Genomic DNA, 22863 nt, shown 5'->3' with positions numbered 1-22863 from the left:
GAGCGTTTGTCTTTTTCGGCTCGCTAAAGTGATCGAAATTTCATCCCTTTTGTATTATTTTAATCTTTTTCGGAGTTAAGGGATTATGCTACGAAAAAGAATTGCTGGAGTTTCCTTTTTGTCCCTTTTCAAACTCTCTAAACATGAAAAGGACCGAGTTATCTTTGTCGTTAAACTCGTTAAAACAATAGCGGCAAACTTGTCTACCTAGATAAGAACGAGTTTCACTGTCGTTAGACTCGCTAAAACATAACGACAGGTTTGCCCGAAGGGCAAATTATAGAACAAGCATATGTTATCCTCCTCAAGCTTGACAAAAATAAAGAGGTACTGGTCAACAATGACTGGGGAAAAAGGGAAGAAAACTTGAAGAATTTTATGGTAGCAGGTCGCTCTTAAACATGACACTTTCACTCCATCACCATGATTGAGTCGGGTTAGGTTATTCCGTTCACCGGTCATTTCACCATTGGTCTTTCACACCATCCTTTTTTGGGGTTAATGCTACCAAATCCATCTCAGTGTCGCCGATATGTTCAAGAGAAGTCATTCAGTCGAGAATTCACCATCCAGTTAATGTCTCATCCACTGCAATACCTTCAACCTCCAGTTTTCATGACCGTCATTCCTGAACCTTGTATCGTCGATCGTTTTCACCTTCAGAAAGTCATTTGCTTCATTTCGTGTTGTAGATGTGGGATACATTAAGGCCTTCCTATGACGAGTCACTTCTTGTCGACATCAACTCATTATCCAAGAAGTTGACTTAGAAACAACCCTTTCAATATCTTGAAGCTTGCATGCCTTAATGGCAAGTTTCTCACTTCCGGCGACAGGTTGAAATCAATGGCCTTCGACCGAAAGATTTTGCGTGGTGTTCGACATCGGATCATATATTCACACCACGTGAATTGCACTGTAGTACCTTGAGGGTCATCATCATTATCGGTGATTCCTCTCGCGTTTGTTAACAACTCACATTATTGGCTGGTAATTAGGTGATGTCTTTCCATGTTCGACTTCAGAACATCTTTTCACATGGATCAACTTGTACATCGAGCGAAGATTGGACGAGTTTGAAGACCCCGGATCTAGTTTCATCCATCTGGGCTATGATATATTCAGGAATATAAAGACATCAAATGCACACAGAAGCTGCACAAATAGTCATCTAAGCCAGGGAAGATGACTCTACATATGAAGAATAGCCAGTCTGCAACTGCAAATGATTATATGTTCTATGTACATGAAATGAATTTATAAAAGTTGAGCATGGGAATGCCCGCCTCAGCTAGATCATGAAAATTATACATGATGATGTATTGTATTGTATCTCATACAGGTCACCTTCCAGTTTCGAAAACCTCGGATCCTCATGTTAAAGCATTTCACCCGACATCAAAGATTTACGACTTTATGCTTTAGGGGGCAACTGTTATAGACATATTTGGGCACCTCAACCCCAATATTATATGTCGATAAACTAGGGCTCTTTAACCCCTAAAAGTATTGTGTCATACCCTAAAAGATCATGGTCAAATGATTACATCATTCCCCAAAAGTTCCACCTAAAAACCATCCAGAACTGGCCAAAACAGGACCATACTGACTGCTCCACTGTCAGGGTGCGATGCATACTGACTTCTACACTAGCCTGGTGCGATGCATACTGAAGAGGCCTTCTGTGGGGTGCGATGAGCGAGGATGGACAAATGTTCGACACAATTCGCTAAGTGGATGCTCATGGAATCTTTCAGAAACTTCTCCTATGACACTTGCCTCTCTGAATTCGCCCAGGGATGAGTAAGAGATCCAAGAAATCTCCAAGTGGAACCAAGAACAACAAGTAGAATGACACTAATAAAAAACCCAAAGATGACTCACACCCTTGCATACATCTATAAATGGATCTCTCATTTGAGAGATCAAGAGGTTGGAATTTTGTAATTTGTAAGGAAGTGCTGATAGTTTGTGTTTGAGAAAGAGCATTATATTGTTGGGTGATCTTGCTTTTCATGAGGTCAAGAGGGATTTGATGCTGGGAGGATGATGCTGGATCAGACAGCTGGGTTGTAATTCTCCCTTCTATTTAATAAAGTTCTTTGAGTTTTCCTCCATATAATCGTGTATTTGTGAATGTTGTTATTTGTGAATGCCATTGTATGTTCAATACACATGGCACCATGTAAGCATGGATGACGTTAGTATGAGATAAGCATGACGTATGTAGGAGGATGTGGCATTGTCTTTGAAGTTAGTAGTAGGAAGTTGGTTGGGTAAATTTTTCACGTGAGTTTGGCTTTTGGCAGAAAATGAGTTGGAGTTGAGGCTTCGAGCTAGTTGGTTCTCCATGCAAGTCGATGCAAGTGTAGGCATAGAGCAAGAAAATTGGTCATCCTTCGACCTCCCGACAAACATTCTTAGGTGTGCCTAGGAGTTGGTTTTGTAGTGTTTCTTCATGTGTCATGTGAATAAAGAGCCTTAGGGCTATTCGATGAGGTGTTTAAGCTCTTAGGACTATGCACCATGGGCATCAACGCATTTAGCATAAACTGGTCAGAAGCTAGTTTGGCATTATGAGCCACATTTGGCAGTGATGCCATATCTAGAGTTTCACCAGAGTTGGGAACATTGTTAAATCTCATGCTTGGATTAAATGGTGATTGCAAAGAATTGAGTTGCAAAGAAATGAGGACCATGAAAGCTCAAATAATTAATGATGCAACATCTATATTAAAGGAGTCCATCCTCGATCACAACATTAATGCAATGCATCAGTTCATTTAATGAGTAGGAAGAGCCATGCTAAGTGTTAAAGATCTTTGATAACTTGCTATCAGAACTAGAGTGGAAATAATACCAGTGTCATTTGGTTGAGTGAATTGAGCCCATACTCATGTTATTAATTGAAGATCAGTGCACCATACTGCATGGAGGATTAGATAATTAATGAGCTCAAAATTGCATCTTTTAGTTTGTTGTTGTTGAACAAAAACTATGGGAAACATTAAGTCAAGGTGAATCAGTGTAGATTTTTATGAGAAGTGGTGTGCATAGGTGAGTTGTGCATGAAGAGTGAGGGCACAACAGAGTTGTAAGAATTAGAAAAGAGAGCAACAACAAAGCTAATGTTGCAGAGAAGAAGGAAGCCAAAAGTATGGATGCAACATAGAGAGGGAGGAGTTGTAAGAGACAGAAAAATAATTTCTTTGTGTTTTATGTAATAGAAGTAAGTCACTATTCTCAATTTGAAAATTGTATGAAAAGTAGGAGAGTTAGCTGAAGCAAGTTATGGCTTGTGTTCATAAGAGGTTGGTGCCTCTTGGAAAGTTTTGGCTTGCTTATTTCAAGGGGATTGGGGCCTCCTGTGAGTGGGTTCTCACAAACAAATTGGTGTAACTGAGTATGTTCTTAGATTACATCATATTAACAAATAGATAGATGGTTTTTCCCTTTTGGGTTTCCACGTTAAACACCTGTGTCCATGTGTGTATGTTTTTCATCTTAATGGTGTGCATTCACATTAATGATATATTGTGTTTCTTATGTATTTAGTTTTGAATGCTCACATGGGTGAATGCCAAGTTAGAAGAGAAAATAAGAATTGGGATTAAAAATTAAAATTATATTAATTACTGATTCACCCCCCCCCCCTTAGTAATTCCTTATTCCAACATAACATTGATCACATTTACCATGGTTTTACTGCAATCCTATCTACTACCATTAACAAGTTCTATATCAAGGTGTCTTCTACAAAGAATACATGAATTTCCAACCCTTGGTACGATAATGATTGTAAAATTTCTAGGAAGGTTATTAGAGATGCTCATAACAAAACTGTAAATCTTGAAAAAATAAATATGTACAAAGCTCTTATCAAAAGGAATAAAATATTCTATATAAATAGGAGGTAACAACATCTTATTTACCTTTCTAAAGTTGATCCTAGAAAGTTTTGGAGGAAAATTCTTGTTCATGAAATGAAAGAAAATAATTTGATCCCCTTAAAGAACTGGGATATCTATATTAAACCTTTATGATTCCCCTAACACCACGAGCACCATCTTGAACACTCTTATAGAAGAAGGATATATTTTCTTTGGAAGATGTGGAGCTCGAGATTAAGCGACTTGCTAATGGGAAAGTTAGGGATATTAAGGGCTACCAAGTTGAAATTTTCAAAATGGGAAGGACAATCCTCATCCTTCATATACACAAAATCCTCAATTTGGTATTGAAACAAGGCTTCCCTAAGCCTTGGATGCAAATCCCTATCATGCATATCTTTAAAAGTGAGGATAAAAGCATTCCCTCTAACTACAGGACCATTATCATTATCCACATTTTAGCCAAACTATATGGTCTCATCTTGGAAAAGAAGATTAACTTTTGGCTTGAAAGCCATGGTAAAAGAGCTAAAGGGAAAGCTAGATTTAGGAGCCATATCTCAACTATAGACCATCTTGTCACTCATAAGATCATTACAGAGGAATGTTACAATAATAAAATTGATCTCTTCTTTTATTTTGATGTATTGAAATAAGATTTCGACATTGTTCCTCGAGATAAGTTATGGAAGAGGCCAGAAGGGATAATGGTTCCTCTCAAGTTGAGGGTTGTTGTGACTAGGTTATACGAGAATGTTATTGCAAATATTAGGAACACCGAGGGTTGTTCAGAAGAAATTAAATGTAATATCAGAGTTAAGTAAAGGTGCCCCCTACCCCCTACTATTTTTGGAATTTACGTTGTCAAGCTAGAAGAGTGTTTGGAAGTTGCAAGATGTGATGGCCTCAAACTCATTGGTATGGTCATTACTCTTCACCTTTATGTTAAATATATCATTCTTCTAGCCAGAATCCATGATGATCTCGACAAGTAGCTTAGAATCCTCCAATATGGGTGTGACCATTAATACCAACAAGACTAAAGTCATGATAATTAAATCCAAAAATATCAACTATGATAATTTCATTTATGATAATAACTACTTGGAGAAAGTTTCTTCATATAAATATCTAGGAATTGACATTCATAATCAGCTCAAATGGAATTATAGCATTGAGAAAAGGATAATTGGGGGCTAGAAAGCTTATTATGGGCTTAAAAAAGTTGTAAGTTGACAGATATTTGGGTATGAAAAAAAAATCTCTTTGAGATTCTTGTCACCCTATTATTTTACATGGATGTGAGGTTCGAGGTTGTAGTATATCTAGAGAATTGTGAAGGATGATTGAGCTAATACAAAAGCAATTTACAACCTACAACCTCAAGATTAAAGGAAATACTCCCTACCTTATCTTCTTGATTGAAGCTATCCTTTCCTAGATTAAATCATGGCTATTATTAGGTATCTCATGTATAATAAGAAGTTATGCAACATGGAAGGAATGAGGTCCCCCAATATTACTTTTAACTCTAGCCAAAACTCCCACCTCCAGCTCAAGTGAGGTTGGCATAAGGATGCCCAATCTTGGCTAGACCATTGGGGGGTAAAGGAGAAAATCATCTTGGAGAATAAGGATAACATTAAAAATATTATTGTTTCCAAATTTAATGATAAATTGTGGGATGATAAGGAGTTAAAGGGAAAAAGGAAACTAAAGTACTATAAAGAGGTGATCAACCCCAATCTTGTTGGCCATAATTATCTTTCTGACTTGACCAGTGCTAACAAGAAAATGAACATTGCCAAGATAAGAACTAATTATTGTGAGCTTCGTAGCGAAACTAAGAATTAGTCAATTCCCAAAACACCCTGGGATGAAAGAGTTTATCACGCTTGTGATACTAAGAGGGTTGAAGATGAGAAGCACTTTCTTTTGGATTGCCTAGTTCTTGCTCACATTTGTTCTAGTTTTCAAAATCTTTGCCATGCCACCAACCTTCTTGACTTGTTAAGTTAGCAAAACTATGGTGATCTAGTAATACTTCACTCCCTTCTTTTCGATCATAGGAATAAAATATTAAATAATCTCAATTAATATGTTATTTTCTTAAGCTCTGATAGACCATATTAGTCTTAGTGGACATTAATCATCATAATTTTTTAATCTTTATATCTATATGTGTGTGTTAATTTTTTAATTATATCATACACACTTGAATGATTTAAATTTATATATTTATAAATACTTATAATAAAAGTGCAATATTTCAATAAAATATAAAAGAAAATATATAAAAGAAACATAAGTAAATTACAAAAATATTTTAATTTTTGAGTTTTGTAGTAATTTATTATTTTTTAATATATAATGTGTGTTAATTTTTATTTATACCATATACACTTAAATTATATAAATTTATGTATTTATAAACCAGTGTAGTAGAACTATAATATATATATATATATATATATATATATATATATATATATATATATATATATATATATAGTGTCATAGATCCACTCTAATTTTGGCTCTACAAGGGTTGAGAGCGCAAAGAGGGATCAAATCTTTCAAAATAAAAACCCTTTTTTTTAATGCAAAACATAAAGAAAGGTTTGCACGTTAAAATATTTTATTCTTCATGGCTCTTGGTAGATTAGAAGTTAACATAGATATTGATTTTTGAGTAACACACTAAATGATATATATATATATATATATATATATATATATATAATTTACATTGTACATATTAAAATGTTAATATATGCCCCAATTATATTTGGATGTAGAAAATATATATCCAAAAGATTCTCTCTTTATATCTAATTATATTTTTTATAAATATTTTTTTTTACACACATATCTATATGAAATATTACATATCAGCTTCATATTAAAAGTGCAAAGATATATAGAAAGAATAGAAGATTTGAGAAGATTATTTTGAAAAACTAAATTACTAAATATAAAAACTCTTATTTCTAATAGGATAAATATTTATAAAATATTATTTGAAAAATTATTAAAACTTTATTTTCAAATTTCCAAAAATATCTTCTTTTTTGTGTTTTCAAATTTTACTAACTTTAGTGATAATAGAATATCATGTCTATACCTACTTCGACATGATCAACTAGAGTAGAAATAAGTTGCATCTATTATTGTGTATATGCCTTTCCATTAATCTCATTTAAAAACACCATTATGCATGTGTATTGAATATGTGTGTAATAACTAACTTATAGCAATGAATTTCATGGAATGCTTGTCCATTATGATGATGGGCACTAATGGACAAGCATTTAATGATTTACCACTAATGAAAAAGATTTCATACAACACATTTCACAATTATGCACAAAGGCGAGAATCAAGAACCCCCGACATCAGACCTCACGTGTGTTTGCTTAGCTCATTATTGTTTATCTATGTGCTTCATATTTGGACTAACAATTTCTTCAAGTCCTCTAATTTCTCTCGATGGTAAGCACTTAAATGCAAGTCAAACACTTGAACCACCTAAACCACATCACTATTACCATCATACGACTTCCAAATTGCCTACAACATCACTAGAACATTTTTTAAATTTGTAGAGAGAGAGCATTTTTTTATTTAATAAAATTGTTTTATAATATTAATTAATGAAAAAATTTACAGCCCAAGCGCCACAAACATAGCCCACTAGTGAATGCATGCAAATAAGGTCTACTAAACTCTCCAATGCAAGCACCATGAGGCTAGCCCACTACTCACAACCTAGGCATGAGCACAAAGTGTTGATAGACCTTGCCCCAAGTGTGTCACGTTCGGCTATCTGTCTTTTCTTAGCCACACAATGTCACCAGTCCCGAATTTCCACCAAGGTGTGAGATCAATCTCTGTTGAGGTCCTAGATCCCAGCGACTCATTCCATACCCTGCACAATGGGTCCTCCTACGAGATTCCACTAATATATTTGACACTACTTCAGGAATGAGTTGAAAGACACATTTTACAATCATGTGTGAGAGAGATGTGTAATTTTTTCCATGCTTAACATAAGATTAGAACAAAAGATTTAAAAAATGTATTACTCAAAAAAAATCAATATCTACCATAATTAAAAGATTTCAATATTGATTTTAAATAAAATGATTGTATGTCAACTTTATTTATCTATCTATCTATCTACAAAAATTGGTTGAATGTAAAAATATCTCATTCCCTCATGACGTGTATTTTACATCTTAGTTTGAGGGATGCTACTTAGACATGGACACACACACACACACATTCACAGCTTTGCACATGACTCTACTAAATAAGGACCAACCCAACCAAGACAAGGATAGGGATATGTTGCTCTTATGTGAGCTTTTGGATGGGCCAATTCAAACAAGGGTTTAATAAGGAATAGGAATGAGGATGTTGGTACTAGAGTAGCTTTAAAGAAGGGTTATAGAATTTATTGGCTATGTTATCTTATGTATTCCTAGGTTGGGTTAACTCTGTGTGTCTTCCTCTTTTGCATTCCTAGGACCTTTAATAAAGTAATAAAGGAAGGCACATTGAGAACAAATATAATAAAAACCATTAGCACATAAAGTGACAACTATTGTCAATTTAGTCGTCGCATCAATCATCCTCAAAGGTGGCCTTTTTTTCTCTTTATGTTATCTCTAGTTATCAACATGATACAAGCTTGCGACAAAGCAAGTAAAAATCAATTGTCTTACAAAGCCTTATAAATTTCTAGGTTGGGGTAAAATAGTAGCAGAGGTTCCATAAAGAACTTCTCTTCATATATATATATATATATATATATATATATATATATATTGCATTGAAAGAGATTAAGTTGAAAAAAAAAAAATATTGTAAAAAAATTGAAATGTTTGACGGGATTTGATCCCTCTCCATTTATGACAAATCCAAAGTTAAGATGAATATACTAATATATTTTATTCTTTTGCCCAACATGCATTATAAACATAAAACCAAAAAACAAAAAATATTTAAATTCTTCAATAATTAAATTATCACATCGCTTGACAACTTCTCCACCGGTGTTTTTATGTATTAGTACAAGGCCATAGTTTTCCAATATTTGGTTCGCCATGCCTTGGTACTCCCTATATTAGGGATCTAGTTTACCAATTTGACGTTGATGTCCCAATTGAAAATAGTGATACACTCCCCTTGAATTTCATTCTCCATTATCTCAATTTCTTTTCGAATGTGAGAGATCACTTCTTCCCAAAAAGCATGGATCAATTCCTTGGCCTATCCATACATTCGCATGGAAGAGTTGTCTAGATACGCTCTGCAAGTGGAGACACCTTCATTCTCACAATAAAAACTAGCTCTACCTCAATGACGAAAGCAAAAAGATCCATCATGAAACGTGATATATTTCCTTACAAAAAACTTAAACCATATAGAGTAGAGTAGGCAACCAAGAACAAATAAAAAAGAGCACAAAGAATTAAAGCATAATCTAAATGAGTAGCAAATTGTTGCTAACAACCACAAAAACAAAGATTAAAGATGAAGAGAGAATTCATATAACTAGAGTCACTTACCGTCACATCCATTTCACATGGGTGTAAAGTGGAAGTGGCCAAAGCTCTTGCAAAGCTTCATATACTAGACTAGAGTGGCCAGACGGTATATACACTCAGATTGTTGTTTCCATAATTGGCTTGTGTACTAATGACTTCTCCAACCTCCCCATAATGGATTTGAAATGACAACAATGGTTACAGAGATGGACGATGGGCACGCATCCTTATTCAGCCCTTTCGGCTTTAAAAATTAATAATGAGTAATAGAATAACATTTATGCAGCTACATTTAAGAAGAGATTATTAGTAAAATAACACTTACCAAGCTTAGTCTTTTATGTGGAAAATAATGGAAATTTCTAATTTTAATTAAATCTGGTCAGAAATTTTGAAAATGTGGGGAATCAAAAACGAACACGAAATGGCCACGTGGGCAAAATTGTAACATCGGTAGACAAAGCCGATAATTTTAGGTTGTGCGACGAGTCAAAGATACCATCCATGCTAGCAGGTGTGTTTATTGCTTTGCTTGCACGCCAAGCTACACACCTAGTTCGCCATATTTCTAAATTCCCATGTGACCTGCCCTCTTGGAATCTAAGAGCGTGCTGTCCAAGTTCATTAATTTTCCCATGTGACCTGCCCTCTTGGAATCTAAGAGCGTGCTGTCCAAGTTCATTAATTTTCTGTTTTCACAATATCTATCTATATATATTAAGAGAAGAGGACTGATAACAGCAATCAGGAGTCCGGACTCATAACATTTTGCTCTGACGTCGCCCTTATAATATTTGTGTCCTCTGTTACTACTCATAATTTTACTGTAAGTGGTTGAGGTTTTGAGCAGTATTACTACACATACACATGGACTGCAATTCTAGCTCTCATGCTCCTGGAAGCCCAGCTTCCAAATTAGTTCATAGTACACTTGATAATCATGGTGATAAGGGAAAAAGGTGGAGCGAGATAAAGAGAAGCCCTGTTTTCAATATGTTTTGCTGGTTCTGCTTCTCCTCATCCTCAGATTCAGATTCTGATGAGGATGAGGAGAGAAAGGATAAAAAAGATGAAGATGGAGTTGTAGCATCTATGATTGCTGCAGAAAACCATTTCCGTAATGTAAAAGGCCTTCGCCTCTCATAATGATCCTCTTATTCACATCTCAAAATCTGTTAATATTTCCCTATCCTTTACAATTCGGCCATTTCAAGCAGCAGCAGCAACTGGAAAATACTTGTATATATATCTTACAGTACACTAATAGTCTCGCTATCAGTCATTGGGTTCCTTCTGCCTGAATGTTCACAATCTGTTAACAGTTACTACATAGTATGTCCCTACCTTTTAGCATTCGGCCATTTCATTCAGCATCAGCAGCAACTGGAAGATATTTCTATATATCATGTGGATGCAGGTGCAGAAAAGTGCAGTTCACTTGTGAGTTAGGCCTTAAATAATTATCCAAACTGGTGTTTACTGCAGGAACTTATGATGAAAATAATCCCTAGAGGAAGACAGTATGAGGAAGCTGTTATGAAAGGCTGCAGGAGCTTCACATATCATCATCATGCACGGATGGAATTACTGTTACTGTTGTAATTAGTGAGTGCGTCACGCTGCAGCGGAACAGGGGAAGAAGTTGAATAGAGTACATAGATTAATCAAAACGTACAATCATTCACTTGTCTGTCAGTTTGGCATTTTATATATATATATATATATATCAAATTGTTATAAATAACTTGTCTGTCAGTTTGGCATTTTATATATATATATATATATATATATCAAATTGTTATAAATATATCTAATGTTTGCAGGAACTTTGAATGTTGAGTTGTGCTCTGTTTAATTCATTCTATGTGTTTGCAGGAACTTTGAATGTTGACCTGTGCTCTGTTTAATTCATTCTATGTGATTTGAATGTATTGGATTATTAGTTTTATTTATGCAGATATAAAAATTTGTTTTATTATTTATTTGATGTAAATTAAATTTATATTTGTATATGGATGAGAAAGTTAGGAATATTGAAAGGTACCAAGCTGAATTTTCAAAATTGGAAGGTCCATTCTTATTCTGCACTTGTATAATCTCTTCAACTTGGCAGTTAAACAGGGTTTCCCTAAGTTGTGGACACAAAGCCTTATCATGCCTATATTTAAAAGTGGCGATAAAAACATTCCCTCTAACTATAGGACTATCATGATTAGCCACATTTTAGCCAAGTTGTATAGGTTCATTCTAGAAAAGAAAATTAGCACCTGGCTTGAAATCCATGGTAAAAGAGCCATTGGACAAAGCTAGTTTACGAAGAGAAACCTTCTACTTCAATATGGTTTCTTACTTGTTTATGAAAATTTACCATTGCATCATTTGGTTATGCCCGGAGTAAGATGATTGATGGAAAATTATATAGATAAATAGTTAAATGACCACATAATTTATATAATTGCTTATTTAATTCTTTGGGTATTGAGACAATTGCTGTTATGTTATCATGATTGGCAGGGAGAATTGTGTATACAAAATGGATCAATTTACATAATGTTGGTTTTACCAGTCAAGTCAATGCAACTCAGAGGAAAACTTCAAAGAGCTAGACAAACAATTGGTCAGGTAGATATTTCCCAGGAGAAGTTGGATCCACTCTTGAGTTTCCAAACGATGATTGTGGATCTCACCGAGTTGCCCATGTTCAATGCTTATCTTCTTGATGAAAGGATTGTTGCAGAAAAATCCATGTTGATTCAAGTAGGCTCCCTTGATATGAAGGTCCTAAAGGTTGTTTTGAAGGATTTTTATTACAATAATTGCAAGGATGTCTGTGGATTTTTGGTATAGTATCCTGGAACTGAAGGGGAGGTCTGGGAGTATTTTGATTTCGTCATGAATGCACATGCCAATGGTTTTCAGGTTGTCATGAACACATATGTTGGATTTGATGATATAGAAGTCTCCGAGGGATTTAAGAGCATATATGGCTATTATATTTTCTTAGAGGTTTGGGGTGTTGGTGGAATTTGGAGGGCCACATGTCATTTTTCTAGATATTTTCCAAGAGTATATTCTGGGGACAATTATATGAGTGAGTGTGGATTCAAATGATAAGTCGATTGTTCAGATATGGTTTGTGAGACTACTTCCTGACTGCCTTCTTCGGGTGTTCTTGGAAAGTTCTATGTTGATCAGGTTAAATTTGTTGGCGGTGAGTTTGATGACTTGCATTGTTTAGAGTTCCAAGAGCTATTGGCAGTGAGGTTGACATATTGCACTAGTCAGAGTACCACGTGGTCAAAAATGGTTTGATGGAGGGAAAAACAAATGGATGGATCTTATAGGTGGGATGAATAGTGTCTTCCCAACCCAAACCCAAAAATAAACACCTTCAATGTAAAAGTGAATGAAAGAATGAATTCTCTCTTTATATATAAAAATTAACTCTTATGTGTGTGTGTGTATATATTATTTATTTATAATTCATATTCTACATATTAAAATTTTATTACATGTCCCAATTTTGAAAGTAGAAAACATGTATTCATAAGATTCTCTATCTATAATTTGTGTTATTAATATTTAAAATGTTACATCTCAGTTACATATTAAAAAATAAATAAAAAATTATATCTCTTTATATATAAAATACATCTTAATTTTTTTTAACTAATAAAATGATATATATATATATATAGATATATATTCAAGTTGTTTGTGTTCTTCTAGCCTTGATATATATATATATATATATATATATATATATATATATATTCATGTTGTTTGTGTTCTTCTAGCCTTGACTCGTGGCTTGAGAAACCACGACCCAAGGGTATATAAGCCATTAAAGTCACCCGGGGATCGCACCGAGTTTGGGCCACACCAACCCTAAGTTGATTGGATTTTAGTATGTCTCTTCCCCCTAGCATGGGCACAACTTTCATGAAGTTTGATCCTGGGTCGCTTTGCTAACGAGGCTCATCCTCAACCGGTTGTGCTAGTGAGACTTAACAAAATGATATATATATATAATTTACACATTAAAATGTTAATATGTACTCCACTATATTTTAGAAGTAGAAAACATATATCCATAGGACTTTCTCTATATATAATATTATTTTTGTTATAAACATTTTATATATATATATATATATATGAATTTTTTGTTATTAATACTTTAAATTTTACATGGCAACTCCATATTAAAAAATGAATAAATTACAAATCTCTTAAAAAAAGAGAATCTATTAATGGAATAAGATATATATATATATATATATATATATACATATTCACTTTTAACATATTAAAATTGAATGCATGCCCAATCATATTTGGTAGTAGAAAACATGTATCCATAGGACTCTCTCTCTATAAAAAAAATATTTTTATTATTAATATTTAAAATGTTACGTGTCAACTCCATATTAAAAATGAATGAATTACAAATCTTGAAGAAATTACTAATAGAATAAGAACTTTCATCTTTATATATATGTGTGTGTTATATATGAATTCCATCTTAAGAATGTAATAAATTACACATCCTTACTAAAAAAAGTGAAACTATAAGAATTTTTTTATTTTTTATTTTATATAAATATGTTATAAAACTATGTTATTTAATAGAGACATTGAAATATTTTATTTATAGTTAATAGAAAAATATTTTTTGTTATTACTATATTTTTATTTTAATTATTGCATGCCAATTAAATATAAAATGAATTACATATCATATAATATCAATTATATTATTTTTATATGCCATTTGTCAACTCCATTAAGTAGTAAAAGACATATCTCTTTAATATTAAAAAGTAAATTACTATATTATTTTTTTAATTACTTTATCTATATATAAAGTGGATGTAAAATTAATATGGAAATTGAAGTATTTTATTCATGGCAGACATTGATTTATTTTTTATGTTTATTTTTTTTTTAATTTGTTATTTTAAGTATAATTTTATTATTTTTTAAAGTAATATTATGTGGCAAAATCTCCCTCACACTGATTTGGAAAGCATCTCTAAGTATGACATTGAAATATTTTATTTATGATTCACAATCTATACATTAAAATGTTAATACATGCTCCAATCATATTTATATGTAGAAAATATATATCAATAGGATTCTCCTTCTATATAATTATTTTTATTATTAATATTTAAAATGTTACATGTCAACTCCATATTAAAAAATGAATGAATTACAAATCTCCCAGAATAATCTATTAATGGAATAAGAATTATCTCTTTATTTTATATATATATATATATATATATATATATATATATATATATATATATTTGTTATTAATAATTTCCAAGTGTCATATATGCACTCCATATTAAGAATACAATAAATTATCGTATTAAAGGAAATTTCAACTCAAAAATAGCCACCTATTGAAGCCCCGAAAGTCGGGTCTACAACAAGGGGGATAACCACCCGGTGCGGACCTTGAAAGCAACTCCTTTTCTGTTTGGGATAGTGGCTCCGACTGGGGATAATGGGACCAGTTTCCTAATTTGTTTGTGATGATGCTAAGGGATGATGTTTTCCTTCCTAAAAAATTCTAAAAAAGAATGATTTTAATCTAAATCTAATCTAACACATGCAATTTTATTCTAATGAATGGAAACATCTAATTCTAAGAAACTATCCCGGGGTTAACTCTTCACTTATGTGATCTAAAATAGTTTCTAACAGCGATCGGTAATAAATATTATTCAATTGCTACGAGAAAAGAATCCATTAAAAGTAAATTGTTTCGTATAACAAATTAGCCGAAACAATTATGATAAGCATATCGCATAATAAGTTATTCATACACTCAGCATAAAAAGAATAGTTACCACCGTACAAAAGTGCCAAATGATAACTGAACATTCAAACCTTCATATATAAACAATTGAAAATAACATATCACTTGACGCATAAGCAGAAATCATTAAGAGATAAAAATACCATTGATAATAAGTCCTACTCATGAGCTTCAACAATATAGATTTATCTTCTCATAATTCAATATCTACTAAGAGTACATAAGTGCATTTCAGTAGGAGACATTAAACACAGATATAAATAAAGCTCGTTCCATTCATTTATCAAAACCTCCTCAGGGGGGCAAAAGTGCATGTTCTCAAGAACTGTTTTTGATAAATTTTTGAACCCTTCTCTAAATGCATGAGAGGGGTTTAAATACTACTAACTAAAGACTAAAAATAGTTATTACAAAAATATAGGAGGAGGTTTAAATGACCATCCTCATCTAAAGCAAAAAATAAATCAAAATTAAATTGAAACTATATCTAAAGATCAACTATGCATCTGTTCTCTTAAGTCACAGGCATCTAGCATCGGCTTCAGGAGTGTCGGTTGGCCGACCTCCAATTTTAATTGTCCTGCGAAGACGAAATCAACAAGCGGTGGCACTATCTTTTCGGCGGAATTTGTAAGGCACTTCAGAGTCATACACTGACTATGTGGTTTCACCAAATATTGCCAGTAAGTGTCCCATTTTAACTTAGTTAAATTTTTTATTGACTCTGCCCTTTCTTCAGCTTTTTGTTTCCAACTTTTTTGCAGTTGCTGCGTTTTTGGGAGAAATCCTAGAGCAGTTTTCGATATCAGGTTAGCTCTGTGCAGATTTTCATTAACACAGTCAATGATATTGTTTGCTGTTGTCGCTGCTTCTTCCGCTGCCTATTTTGCTTTTTTGATCTGTGCATCCCATTTATTAAACAACATTTCTTTGTGGGATTCTTTGATCTTGGGCAACCCTGCTTTCTTGCCTTCATCTGATTCCTACAAATTCAAATAGTTATAAACTTTCTTATCAATTAAATCATAATCAAGTCGCAAATCTACAGCTTGACTTGTGATTTTGTCACTCATTTCACAGTGAGAGTTCCATTGCGATATTCTTTGGCAAAGCGTTTCCTACTATTGCAAGAGTTGATGACTCAGGGCAAGGGCTTCTGTGACAAATTCTATGACTTTAGGATCATCTTTGTGCATTTCTAACGTGGCCTATAATTTTTGTTCTTTTTCGGCCAGACTACTTTGATAACCCAACTGCATTTGCTAGAAGTCCTGTTGTAAATTTACCAATTTTTCTTTTGCTTCCCGGCTAACGCTGGCCTGTTGTAACTGTTGTTGTAAAAATAGGATTTTATCCTCCTTATCTTTAAACAATAGTTGAACTTCAAATGCTTTGTCAATAGTAGCAGAAGCATAAGCTCCTGCGATTTGAGACAATCTAGTCAGATTCTCTGTCGAATCAGTGGTAGGGTCTTGCCAAAGGACATCCAGTGGCTCTACTTCAGGTGAGAGCATGTTGTCTAGTTTTTTCTTCTTTCTCTCTCTTCTAACCACAACTTTGTGCTGCAGACTGTAAAACACATCTAGAAGAGGGATTTCCTCTATCTTTAGCATGATTTCAGATGATGGAGCTATGGGAATGTGCTCAGTTTCTGGAGCATTGACAACTGTTTCAATCACCATTTCTGTGATTGTCTGTGCTGGATTCCTTGGTGTCTCCACGTTTTTCTCCTCCATGTTGATCAATTCATTAAAGTTTTCCCATTCTTTCTCCAGATCTGTTCTTAATGGCTTTGTTGGCTAGATGAGGGGAGCAAGAATTTCCACCTGTGTTGGCGAAAACACTTGCTGCTCAGGATTATCCTTGGATTGGGCAGTATCCCTAATTGATCCTTCACTCTTATTTTGATCGCTCTCTGACCGTCTAGACCTTTCTGGCGATTCTCTTTCAGACTTAGATTTAGACTTGTCTTGCCCTGATCTTCCACTCATACTAATGTTGGGAGTGGGTTCCTTTATTGGTTCTACGCGCAATTTGTCCAAGGGGAGATTTGTCAATCTCTATTCTCTGTAGAGTTTAAACTCTTGGAACTTTGCTGGGCCAAACTGGATTTGGGTCAGGTGTAAGATGTCTCTGAGTGTGCTCTTCTGCTGGAAAACGTCGTCGAAGAGATCATCTTCCTTAGTGAACACCTTTATTTTAACTGTCGTGGTAAAGTTCTTTATTACATCAAAGGGATCAAATTGTCTCCCTGGGAACTTAAGCAATCGTAGACTCAAAATGTTGTCTACTTTCTTGAAAGCATGACCTAGATCAAACAATGCAAAATCCCCACAGACCACAAGGAATTGCAGCCAAATTTCCTTTTTCTTATCCTTAAGTTCTCTGCTCATTCCTCCAACCCCACAGGTTTGGTAGGCTATTTCCCAGGCCATCAATTTGTCAAGAACATACAAGGGAAGTACATGAGGAGAGGCAATGCTTTCGAATACTCTGATATAAGTGAAAATTTCTTCTCCGAACCATCTTCCCACAGGGAGAATATCAATTTCAGCTTCAGGAGAAAATCTTGGAGAATCTGTATTATACAACATCTTGTGAATGGGTAGCATAACTCCATGGCAGATTTTATAGAAATATGGGGTTAACTTAGAATCCCGCAGTTCCTTATGGTAGACCTGAATGGGTAAAGGATTATGTACTATCCATTTCCAACTCATGAGAGGAAATTTAGAAGCAAAACAGATAGCATCCATGACATAGGCAGCTAGAAAGAAGGGAGGATAAATCCTATGAGAAGGACTCCTTTTAGTCCAATAGTTCCAAACAGCAGAGGCTAAGTTATCAAACAATATTTGGGCCTAGTCCATTATAGTGGCGTTGGTGGCCGCATCCAGTAGGGGTAGCCACTCGGATGAAAACTTATTGATATCAGGTTTTCCGAATAGCCTACATAACATTGCAGCAACGAAATAATACGGAGAAGAGAGGGAACCAATGCTGTACATACCATTTTTGTCCTTCTTTAACGGCTCTTCCTTTGTTGACCAGCTTTTGGTGCATTCCGTCAAATCTTCGTTCTCCTTGGTGAATTTTTCCACGAATTGTTTGTTATAGCTAGCCTGCGGCTCTGGTAAATGATACATGCATCTTAAATTCTGTGGGGTAAATGATCCTATAACTTCTTGGTTCCACATCCTGAATTGCCTGTCCGTTATATCAGCATCGTCTATCACCCATTTGACCATATCTGTATAGGGAAGTATTTTTGGCCTTGCTGCGATATGGTGCAGGAATGAGCATGCAAGCTCTGTAAGTGATGCTTCGGATGACCCACGTCCATCTGCTGTAGCTGTAACTTCCATGACTCTCGGGTTTTCTTCCTCTAGCAGACTATACATGCCTTCCCAAGTAGATATCCCTGCTTCTCTGGTATAGGTGGTGTCCGTGAATAATGGAGTCATCTCTGTTTTTCAGATACCGAAGCTTTTCCTTTCTTCCCCATCACGTTCTGCACACTGCTTTGTGTATTGTTCTGCGTACCGCTCCTATAAGTTCACAAGTAGAGAACTAAGACACAATAAGAAAGATAACAAATGATGGTAAGTAATAAGGTGATGGGAAAGCTCTTAATTTCAAAATCACATCAAATATATCACCTTACGTGAAATAACCCTTTTGCTCAGATCTAAATCATTTCTCATAAATAATCGTCAATAAACCACTAAGTTGACATTAATGCCCATAACTCGGTATCGGATGATAGGAAAATATTTCATCGAACTATGAGCCCTTTTAATATGCGATAAAGCGATTTTGTGATTCGCTTCACTGATCCGAATTGGATCCATGAAAATTATCAGAGTTCTATGACTATATCAAATCATGACAGACTTCAAAAACTTGTGAACAATGAGCTATCAGGAAAGACCTCTAGACAGTGGTAGTTTGTAGCCAGCACGAAACAACGAGGACCTCGGTCAAAGCGCGCTGACCGATGGCCCATGGAGACCACGCAGTGGCGCAAACTAGCAATTGGGAAATCCAGATAAAAAACGGAAGCCATTTCTGATGCGTGATTAGCGATTGTGCATCGCTGGGAAAAACCCTTCGAGAAGGAATAGCCCCGAGCACTCGGTCACAAGGAAAACCAGAAAACCGTGGGAAAAGTGCTAAACCGACAGGAGGGTCCCGCGCTCCAAAACCGGTGGAATATTGGAGGCATTTCGGGCGGCAAGCAGGTTTGGCAGAGAATCGAGCAATGCCATTCACTGAATGACGCATGTCCGTCGGATGAGAGAGAAAACTGCTCTCATCGCGGGCTAACGTTCGAGCAAATCAGCCGCGCGATAAAAGGGATGACCATAGGATCTAGAGACCCCAAGTCTAACGGTGGAGATTGCACCTGATGGGAGACCGGATTTGACGGGGGAAAACAAGCTACAACGCATAAAGTTTTTGAGGTCTGACTTGACCACTGACCTGGCGGATGAATCATTTCACAGAGTAACCGAAATAATGACCGTTAAAGGAAGAGCTAGCGCTCAGTTCGTGAGAGGACAAGTGGCCACCTCCCTGTGAAATGTTACACAGTGGCAATGACGCAGAGGCAGGGAATTCCAAGTGGACAGCAGCAAGCAATCCGAAGAGACAGAAGAGGAAGCGAACAGTCATGAGATAGATTGGCTTTAAGCCACAAACAGACAAAGAGCAGAAAACAGAAGAAGGAGACAATGAGACAGAGGAGACAGAGCAGAGAGGAATCAAGAAGTAGAGAACAGCGGAAGTCAAGCTGACCTGTAGAGCTAAGGCAGCATCGAGCAGACAGAACCAGGCTTGAGAGGTTCAAGCAATCCCAGTGAGGATATCTGTCGGGAACTGAGTACCAAATTGGACTCATCCCATTAAGACCAGTTGAGGTCGAGACTTAGTAAGGGTGAGTCTGTGCACTCTAGTGGCTTGGGGAATCCAAGAACCACCCTACTATGCACCATCTGTTTCAGGAGACTCAAATTGAGCTCCTCATTGTAAAAACTCTGCTTAAAGACACAATAAAAAAGCCACCACTAAAAGCTGGACTGGAGACGTAGCCCAGGAGGATTGGGTGAACTCCTTATTAAATTGTTCTATTTTTTCATTTTGCTTGTTGTGTTTCTCTTACTGTTTTCCAAATGTGTATTTTGCAATATTATCGATCTGTTGCCTAAGATAACATAGACACACACCAGCACATGAGTCTGTAATACCTTCATTAATTTCCTAAGGTCACCTAGGGGTGATTTCAGATCAAGTGGTATTAGAGCTTTAAGTTGTTAAGGTTAGACAAGCTTGTGTTGGATTTAGTTGTTGAATGCTAACTAGATCAAAGCTCATGTTAGGAAAAGGAGAGTTGGTCGAAACTAATCCTGAAATTGGGAGAGTCTATCCTCAGAAGACAATGTCAGAGGAAGGTTCTATGGGGCTAGACCCTCAATTCATAGATATTTTCCTAGCCATAAGGTCCATGGTAGATGAAATGTATAAGGATTTTAGAAAACATAAGGATGAAGATTCATCAGGCTCCAAACAAGATAAAGGGGAAGAAGAGTCTCTCCTCCATGACCACCCCAAAGGCAAAGGAAAAGAAGAAAGCTTTCTCACACCTCCTAATAGCCCTGAACATAAAAAGAAGACATCTTTGATTAAACTAGATGTTAAATTTGATTTACCAATATATGATGGAGAGTTGAATGCAGAAAAGTTGGACAATTGGATTAGACAAATTGATGTTTATTACAGAGTGCAGAGTATTGATTCAGACAAGAGCAAGATTTAGTTGGCCAGCCTACGCCTTGGAGGCACTACCTTAGTTTGGTGGGAAGGCAGGACTCAAGCTGACATGAAGAGACATGGTAAGACTCTTTCTATCTGGAGTGAATTTTTTTCTGCAATCAAAAAGCAGTTCTATCCACTGGCCTACATGCAGCAAGCCATGATGAGCTGGCAAACTCTTCGACAATTGAAAGGGCAAAGTGTACAAGGTTACACCCAGGAATTTAGGAAGAGAGCATTGATCTTAGGAATCTCATTAGACTCACCTGAGACTCTGTTGAAGTACATCGGTGGTCTACAAAGCTACATGAGGCACACTATCCTCATGTTTAATCCCACTAGTATAGATGAAGTATATGTTCAAGCTACGCATCTAGAAGCTAGAGGAAAGAATGGAAACCCAGAAGTTGGGGGATCATCCCAACCCACTGCAAGCAAGAATAAAGAGAAAAGAAAATAGAAATGGAAAGCAAGGAAGGCCAACACTGCACAGAAGAGCAAGTCTTCATGCACTCACTGTAAGAAGGATGGGCATGATGATGAGCACTGTTGGATTCCGCATCCAGAGCTGAGACCTAAGAAGTTTGAGGGCAAGAAGAAGAAGACTGTTGCAGCTATTCAAAAATATTTGGGGTCGGACTCAGGAGATGAAACAACCATTGTAGCCACAGGTATAAAAGGTAAGAATTCTGAAGCATCTACTAGTAATTATGCATAATCTACTATTGATGAAAAAAATGAGAGAAAAAGACATGAGCTTTTCCATATTCGAGTTATTTCCAAACATCAAAAGATTGATACTTTATTTGATAGTGGCTCACAAGTAAATTTAATTTCTGAAGCAATTGTAAAGAATTTGGGATTACAAACTACACCTCACAAAAAACCATACCCATTAAGATGGTTAAATGATAAAGAACAACTACAAGTGACTAGACAATGCAAACTCAAGTTTTCTTTAGGGTTAGCATTTGTAGATGAGGTTGAGTTAGACATAATTCCTTTGGATATATGTGGAATTATTTTACGAAGTCCTTACTTGTATGATAGAAAAGCTATTTTCTATAGAGCTGAGAACAAATATCTACTCGTTAAAGATGGAATCGAATACTTTGTAAGAGCTCATAAGCTCAAAAATAATTACACTCTCATAAACTCAGGGCAGATGAAACGGATGATAAATTCATGCAAACAATTCTTACTGATGGTTGTAAAGGAAAATAAACCTGATAAAACCAATGTATTTGAGGTTTGTGATGCTAAACAGCAAGCTGATTTAGAAAAAGTTGTTTCAGAATATGATATCTTGTTTCAAGAACCTAAAGGTCTACCACCGAAAAAGTGCATGAAATTAATTTGCAGCAAGATGCTCCATTGCCTAACATTGGAATGTACAGGTTGTCCACTTTAGAGAATGCATAAATCAAGAAGCAGGTGCAGGAGTTGCTCGAGAAGGGGTTCATCAGACCTAGCACATCACCATGTGGGTCACCAATTGTTTTGGTGAGAAAGAAAGATGGCTCGTGGAGAATGTGCATTGATTACCGAGCATTGAATAAGATAACAATAAAAAATCGTTATCCCCTTCCTCGCATAGATGATCTCTTAGATCAATTGAAAGAAGCTGCTTATTTTTCCAAGTTAGACTTGCATAGTGGATATCATCAGGTCAGAGTTGCAGAACAAGATGCATGGAAGACTACTTTCAAGACAAAGCAGGGATTTTATGAGTGGCTGGTTATGCCTTTTGGCTTAACTAATGCTCCTGCTACTT

General features: G+C 35.5%; 1 protein-coding gene across 9 annotated transcripts in view; it reads left to right on the top strand.

The window, feature by feature from the left end:
- LOC149259537 (uncharacterized) overlaps positions 1 to 22863 on the top strand; it is a 155593-nt gene that overhangs the window by 108282 nt on the left and 24448 nt on the right. For 2 of the 9 annotated variants that reach the window (XM_089376159.1, XM_089376127.1), the window contains one exon: positions 10928 to 11829. The exons of the other annotated variants lie outside the window; for them this stretch is intronic. In XM_089376159.1, the coding sequence (XP_089232285.1) occupies positions 10928 to 10937 (10 nt within the window). In that variant the 3' untranslated portion in view covers positions 10938 to 11829. Of the gene's footprint in view, positions 1 to 10927; positions 11830 to 22863 lie in introns of those variants that run through there. 9 annotated transcript variants of the gene reach the window in all.

The sequence above is a fragment of the Pinus tabuliformis genome, chromosome 6 (assembly GCF_031772625.1).
Source record: "Pinus tabuliformis cultivar Carrire ecotype Pingquan chromosome 6, CPIR1, whole genome shotgun sequence".
Classification (NCBI taxonomy): domain Eukaryota; kingdom Viridiplantae; phylum Streptophyta; class Pinopsida; order Pinales; family Pinaceae; genus Pinus; species Pinus tabuliformis.
The sequence above is the reverse complement of the archived record's forward strand: the minus strand, read 5'-3'. Positions and strand labels throughout refer to the sequence as shown.